General features: G+C 41.2%; 1 protein-coding gene across 1 annotated transcript in view; it reads left to right on the top strand.

Annotated features, from left to right (window-relative positions):
• Positions 1-2229: 2229 nt before the first annotated feature.
• The window catches only part of TGM2 (transglutaminase 2), a 43636-nt gene continuing 38071 nt past the window's right edge, over positions 2230-7794 (top strand). The window contains exon 1 of the mRNA XM_063455996.1: positions 2230-2318. Within this exon, the coding sequence (XP_063312066.1) occupies positions 2309-2318 (10 nt within the window). The 5' untranslated portion in view covers positions 2230-2308. The remainder of the gene's footprint in view (positions 2319-7794) is intronic.

Here is a 7794-nt window from a genome sequence, read left to right as displayed (position 1 = left end):
CCTCTTTTATCTATCAGCACAGGCTGAGACAGAGGAAAGAGGTCTACGGGCACATGGTCGGTGTTACTATATCTACTTAATCCTTCTCTTGACTTGGCAGAGATAAAAGAAAAGTAGTGACAGGATATGACATTTAGAGCTGCGCAAAGGTTGAAAAGGAGTACTCCTGTATGTTATTGCCTGGGTTGAGAGTTGGGAGAGCAAAATGTTAACATTTTACACAGTGTCAAGCATGTTTAAAGGGACACTCTATGCGCACTGTAGTGATTGTGGTGCCCTGGAGCCCTCAGTGTAAGTTGTCAATCCAGTTGTGAACCATTCCTGACATGTCTGCAGCCAGAAGTGAGAGCCAAAGCTCCTGATAGGAGCTTCTGTTGGATCTCCTGAACTAAGCCCTAGTTAAGCAAAGCAGTGTAGGGCCAGCTTAGTGGTTGATAGCATCAGCTGATCACTGTCAGCCAATGATCGAAGCCATGAACCGCTAAGTGTGGCTCTGTGAAGAAAGCTTTACCTCTTTACTGAGCAGCGCCCGGCTGTTTGACCACAAAGTAATAACTATAGACTGTACAACACTGCACTGTAATGGTTATTTATTTAAAGGACCACTATAGTTCCAGGAAAACAAACTCATCTACTATAGTCCCCTGAGGATGCCCCCACCCTCATGGCCCCCCTCCCGCCAGGCTGAAGGGGGAGGAAGGGGATAAATCACTTACCTTTCTCCAGCGTCGGGCTCCCTCGGCGCTGGGGACTCTCCTCCTCCTTCGGTCGTCATCAGCTGAATGCGTACACATTCAGTTAGTCCATAGGAAAGCATTCTCAATGCTTTCCTATGGACGCTGGCGTCTGCTCACTGTGAAAATCACAGTGAGAATCGCGGAAGCGCGTCTAGCGGCTGTCAATGAGACAGCCACTAGAGGCTGGATTAACCCTTAGGTAAACATAGCAGTTTCTCTGAAACTGCTATGTTTACAGCAGGCAGGGCTAACCCTAGATGGACCTGGCACCCAGACCACTTCATTGAGCTGAAGTGGTCTGGGTGCCTATAGTGGTCCTTTAACAATTCTTATATGTTGCGCTAATCCAGAACACTTTGCAATTTTTACAAAAATAACATTGGTTATTATACAAACAGGAGATCAATATTTAGACGCCCTGACACAAAAAGTGAAGAGAACTCTGCTTATGAGCTTACAATCTAGAGGGGAGCTTGTACATTGAGACAAAAGATTGTGGGGAGAAAATACAACTGTGAAGTAACAGTCTACAATTGTGCCAATATAAGGAGTACTTTTTGCTTCGCTTGGAGTGTTCCTTTAAACACGCACTTGGAATGTAGTTTTATATGGATGTGTTTCTGGTACCCTCAAAAGTGTGACCAGAAAAAGACGAGAGACAGGCGAGACAGGGACACAAAATTGGGACTGTTTCTTTTGGGTCTGTGGTTGCACTGCAGGGGAGAGTAGTTTTGGTCACGGTGAACTGTGGCCAACTGTGTTCCACTTCCAAGTAAATTTTTATAGCTACAACTCTGATTGTAGTGGCCAAAGGAGGACGGTATAATGCATTCCAGACTCCCCCCTGCCTGCCCCCCCAAAAGAAATCACACTCACTAAGCAACGTAAGCACGATAACGTAAAGGACAACTGTCACCACAATTATATATATAATTCATTTATTCATATATTTTTTATATAATATTCCTTACTCCCCAAAAATATTTTCTTAAATATAATATTCGTCTCTTCAAGTATTTAAAGGTAATGGATTGTTTTTTTTCTCAAAAAAATGAAATGATTCAATCAATACATAACTTCTACACAATAACACAGTAAATAAATAAGAAACTCGCCCCTACCTTTAGTATATGACAGGATCCTTCAGCCATATACATACACCTTGGGTCAGACAATGTTTAACCCCTTAAAAACCCACCTAAAAATGCCAATGAAAAACAGGACCTTTTTAATTATTTGTCATACTAAAATAAAGTGTTTAATTGCTGCTGGTTAGTTTATTTAACCTTGTTTCTTCCAGAATTAAAAAAAAGTCAATGAGAGGGATTACTAAACCATTGTACAACTGGGTTAAGAAATTCCTCTCCAATTCAAGCAGTGAAGGAGTTAATAAGCTGCCCCCTCCCTGTCTTGTATTAGTGTGCCACTCTGGGTTCTGTGAGTAAAATTCTCCTTAATCTGTCAGTCCCACCCAGGGGGTGTGTGCAGGACACACTGTATAAAAGTGCACAGCTATAGATAGGATATAGTATCCTAATACTAGGAAAGGATATCTTGCTGTGTATTGAACCATGGCTGAAGGTAATGTACATAGACAGGCACTGTCAGCTAGGATATTATAATATTACATTTATCAAACTATATATAAATGGTCATACTCTCTGTTCTGTATACTTATTGCAAATCACATGACATGCATGCAAAACTATTCAGTCAACTTCTACACAATGACACAGAGTTAACACACACAGTGTGCACAGCTGTTGTAGTCTGAGTCACAATAATAACTGTTTTGTGTGTAGAATACAATGTTAATATAGACTGCACATGGCTAGTAGTGTGTCACAGCTTAGTATACTTGTATCACTATGTATATGCCCTGTACACGAACTACTGTGTCTGTTATAAAATGTGCATTTATTGCATGTCCTTCAACACACAGTGTATAGGTAATACAGCTTTCAACAAATATTTAACTGTATCCCCTGGTGCAGGGGTAGGCAACCTTCGGCTCTACAGATGTTGTGGACTACATCTCCCTTGATGCTTTGCCAGCAATATGGCTGTAAAAGCATTATGGGAGATGTAGTCCAAAACATCTGTAGAGCCGAAGGTTGCCTACCCCTGCCCTGGTGTATAGCAAACCTCAGAAGTAAATGGAAACCCAAATATATCTGTGTGTAATGGTTATAGATAGAGAGAGAGAGAGAGAGAGAGAGAGAGAGAGAGAGAGAGAGAGAGAGTGTGTGTGTGTGTGTGTGTGTGTGTGTTTTAATCTCATAGTATGTTGTATCTTCCAGTATACAGTGTAACGTTTCCCTTATAAAATACTGTTTATTTGTTCCAATTTAATGTATATTTTGTGTGTGTTTTGTTTATAAATTCACCATATTCCAAAATGCAATGTGTTGAGATAAAGAGTATTCTGTTTGTGTGTGTGTGTATTTTGTATGGATATATAAGGGCATATATTTCACTAAATAATTGTAAAGTGCTATATTGCGTGCGTTGGTTACATCCCATTTCTGTGCCCCCATTCATCCAGTAAAGGTTTGTAGAAAGTATCCGTCCCCTCAGGCAGTTAATGATGTGAACGTATTGAAAGCAGATGTATTGTGGGATACGGTCCCTGCTCAGGATTGAAAACAAAACTAAGTTTGACGAAACGTTATTTTCAGTTTGATGAAACCTCTCCAGGCTAATGTAAATTATTATCATACTGAAAATATTACTTTATTCTACAAATCAAATCCTGATGTTGGTGTTAAAAAAATAGTTACTTGTTAAATGCCTTTTTTTTTTTTTTTTATATTTGGGACTAGTATTGGTTAAGTTGTTTTGTATTTTGTATTGACAAAATAGTAACAATTATTGCAAGGGGTTTTTGTTTCGTTGTGGCTTGTGTGTCCCTCGCCCTCATCTCAGAAAGAGAAAGTAAACTTATTTTTAAAGAGACTTCCAAAGCTGCATGTGATACAAATTTTAATGTGTTATTTAGGCAATGCTTTAAAATACATGCAAAAACAAATATATTTTTAAAATAATGAAAAACAGAAATAAAGTTACTCAGATTTCATGTTCCGCTATTTGCTGCAGGTTTGCAGCCTTCATAGTGAGTTCTCACTCTCACCAAAATTACTCTATCGAGCATAATGCTTGCTTAGTTTCCAGTAACACTGCTGAGCATATCCAAAAATTTGTGCATTAAGGTGCACACTCAGGGTTTCTGGAAATTTTAGTCAATAGACATGTGCAAGTCATTTCGTTCCGAATGTACATTCGTACGAATTTCGTGCCATTCGGAGATTCGGATGATTACGAATGTCCGAAGTACCGAGGTTCCGAAGGGCCGAAGTTCCGAAGTGACGAATTTCGTAAACTCCGATGTGATTCGGATTTCTGAAAAGTGCAAAAAAACGATGTAATGTTTACTTGCCCAATCCGGTTTCACTATTCCCTGTCTAATGAAATTAGCACAATTTTGTGATTGATGTTAGAGGACAGCCAATTAATGGGGATTTTGTCACTTACACTTGGCCAATGAAGGCACACAGAGTCATTGAGGTGGGATAGTATATAAATCAGGCTGTCAGGGTGTTGGCTTGCATTCATGTGACCAGACTTGTTGTGAAAGAGACAGAGAGATAAATTACATTACATTTATTGTACTTTACTTGTTGCAAACTTGGGGAGGCACATTGCTTTTAAGAGTGTGTTCCAGGGAGAGAGAGAGAGAGAGAGAGAGAGAGAGTTTTGCCTTTTTTATTTTGCTCTCTCTCTCTCTCTCTCTCTCTCTCTCTCTCTCACACACTCTCACTTGCTTGTTCACACACAAATTGCTTTCTCTCTGCTCTCAGGCTCTGCTCACTCTCTGCTCCTAAACTCTCCACAAAGATGGTGTCACAGGGCTGGGATTATATAGTGTGCAGAAGTGCTGCATGCTGGTAGTGCTCCCTGATTGGCTGCACTTTCTGTGCAGTGCACTATCATATATGGAATAAACATAATTTTCCCATAATTCTTTGCCATACACCAGTGAATATGCATATCTTGAAATATATGTACCAGTATAAAAATTCATATTCAATCAGATTAAAAACACACATGGTACAACTTTTATTTAATTTGCTATTGCCTACAAAGTGACATTTCCATTTTAATTTATTTTGGAAATGTTAATCTGGCACAGTACATTGAGATCTCTTCTGGATAGACCAGTACTCTACATTTGCAAATACACAACATATTTATTTTAATCCAATACACAACAAACAGAATGTATTACACTTCTGGTTTGCTGATACAGAGTACAGAGTTCTTCTGTTTATAGATTTTTCAACTTGACAAAGATCCAATATTTTTTGGCATGCACATTCCATAGTTTGCAAGTTCTGCAGATTAGTAAATTAAAGAGATACCATAGGCATCAAAACAACTTCAACATAATGAAGCAGTTTTGGTGTCTAGATCATGCCCCTGCAGTCTCACTGCTCAATTCTCTAAATCACTTTTGTTTCTGTTTATGCAGCCCTGGCCACACCTTCCCTGACTCTGACTGACACAGCCTGCATAGAAAAATAGGTTTATCTTATACCCTTAATCAGATGTTAACTAACATTAGAAATGTTTATCGCCTGTTCTATAAATTGAACTTTAATCTCACACAGGAGGTTCCTGCATGGTCTAGAAGGCTATTAACAGAGCAGGAGATAAGAAATTCTAAATTAAACAAGCTGTGCAATAAAGGAAGTTTAAACAGTAGACCTCTCTTTACAGGAAGTGTTAGGAAGGCTGTATAAGTCACATGCATGAACATGTGATTAGAGCTTCACAGGCAAAGTGGTAAAACTAAATTGCAGAGAATTGACCAGTGAGATATACCAAAACCGCTTCATTAAGCTAAAATTGTTTTGGTGCCTATAGTATCCCTTGTAAGTGTTAGAAATTGGCCAGATGTTGTAGGAAAAGGGAGGTGTGTGAAGCTTTGGTGAGTGTACTGTGTTGAGTGTACTAGAGCAGAGATGGCGAACATTTTTGAGCCCGAGTGCCCAAACCGCAATAAAAAACAACTTTTTTTCCTCAAAGTGCCAACATGGCAACCTGAATACTGAGGTTTAAGTTTAGAAAAAAACAACTCATACAGTTGTCCGAACTAATTAACATCTTTTGTTTTAAAAGAAGAACACAACAACAGAGAGTTCAATGATACTAACTGTTTTTTATTGAAAAACATTAATTCTAGCTAATGAAAACACACTGGTGTTCGGTGGTGCTTCACCTAACTAAGGACCTATTGCCACCTATCCACCTGCAGTTTGCATGAATCTTATATGCTGCTTTGGCACAGTTTACATCAGAATTACATCCGTCTTACATCCATTTTTGGTGCAGCTTTGTATGTATGTCAATGGACATGCATTTTTCATCAGGTTTCTCTCCGTCCTGCTGCACCAAAACTGAATGTATACTGCGCCAAAGATGCATACAAGGGGATACTCAACTTGCAATATGATTACATGCCAGACTGAAATTGTATGAGGAGCATCTACTCCTCTCCCCCAGCATCTCCTCCTCCTCTCCCCCAGCATCTCCTCCTCCTCTCCCCCAGCATCTCCTCCTCTTCTCCCCCAGCATCTCATCCTCCTCTCCCCTAGCACATCCCCCTCTCCCCAGCACCTCCTCTCCCCCACAGCATCTCCTCCTCCTTTCCCCCCCAGCACCTACCCTTCTATACCCACAGCATCTCCTCCTACTCTTCCCCAGCATCTCCTCCTCTTCTCCCCCAGCATCTCCTTCTCTCCCCCAGCTCCTCCTTCTCCTCTACCCCTAGCATCTCCTCCTCCTCTCCCCTAGCATCTCCTCCTCCTCTCCCGCCAGCATATCCTCCTCTCCCCCAGCTCTTCCTTCTCCTCTCCCCACATCATTTCCTCCTCCTCTCACCCAGCATCTCCTCCTCCTCTCCCCCTTTCCTCCCAGCATCTCCTCCTCCTCCTCTCCCCCAGCATCCGATTCAATTCCACTGCTGTGAGGGGATGTGAGCATGAGGGAGCATTGACTTACCTGCTGTTCCAGCACTGCTCCCTCTGCTGATGCCGCCGGGAGACAGTAAATGATGTCAATCAGGCGCCGCCGCCTGATAGATGTCATTTCCTGTCTCCCGGCAGCATCAGCGGAGGGCATGGAGGGAGCAGTGCTGGAACAACACATAAGTCAGTGCTCCCTCGCAGCCCTCATCCCACCCACCCACCTACCGACCAACGATACGAAAGCAGAGTAGGCGCCTGCCGTTTTGGGCAGGCAGGTGTCTACTCTGCATTGCCGCCGGGGGACCTAAGGCTGCCTACCGATGCCCCCCAGCGACCTATGGCTGAATGCCCACAGAGAGGGCTTGGTGTGCCAGCTGTGGCACGCGTGCCATAGGTTCGCCATCGTGTACTGGAGGGTACTAGTTAAGACAAGATTGGAGAATGGTACATCTGAAGCTGTTTGTCAGGCAGTTTACCTCTATTGAAACGTGAAAATGTAACACATAGTAATTCACAGTAAAATTATGGATTTATAGATGCAAACATTATTTCTGAAAGCCAGACATTTTTAGGAAAAAGCTTGATAAAATTTACAAGTATGAGAGATCAGGGTCTATCCACAAACCAAGATATTTGTAAATGTTAGTTGGGGCAAAGTTGAATTTTGCTTTAGTTTTGATGCTTACCCAGCATGGTTGTAAAATCTGTAACTTTTTTCAAAGCGCACTTGAGACCGTTTTGTAGATAGCTCCAGATGTGTCTGAGCAATAAGGAAGCATGTGTTTTTGAATCTCAAACGTTCATCCTCTAAAATTACTGCTGTAATAAAGCCTTGTTCTATATGGTATGTTTGGTTTCAAAATCCAGATTATAATCTACCCAGAAATATTGAAAGTTCCAGAATGGAACATTGTGTGAGAATGGAACTTTGATGGGACTAGAACTTTGAGGACTCCATATCAAAAATCCTCCTTATCAAATAGATGTTAACATGCATTCAAACTGATTAAATACCCCAGTTCTGTGTGGTG

Source organism: Pelobates fuscus, chromosome 5 (assembly GCF_036172605.1).
Source record: "Pelobates fuscus isolate aPelFus1 chromosome 5, aPelFus1.pri, whole genome shotgun sequence".
NCBI classification, from domain to species: domain Eukaryota; kingdom Metazoa; phylum Chordata; class Amphibia; order Anura; family Pelobatidae; genus Pelobates; species Pelobates fuscus.
The sequence above is the reverse complement of the archived record's forward strand: the minus strand, read 5'-3'. Positions and strand labels throughout refer to the sequence as shown.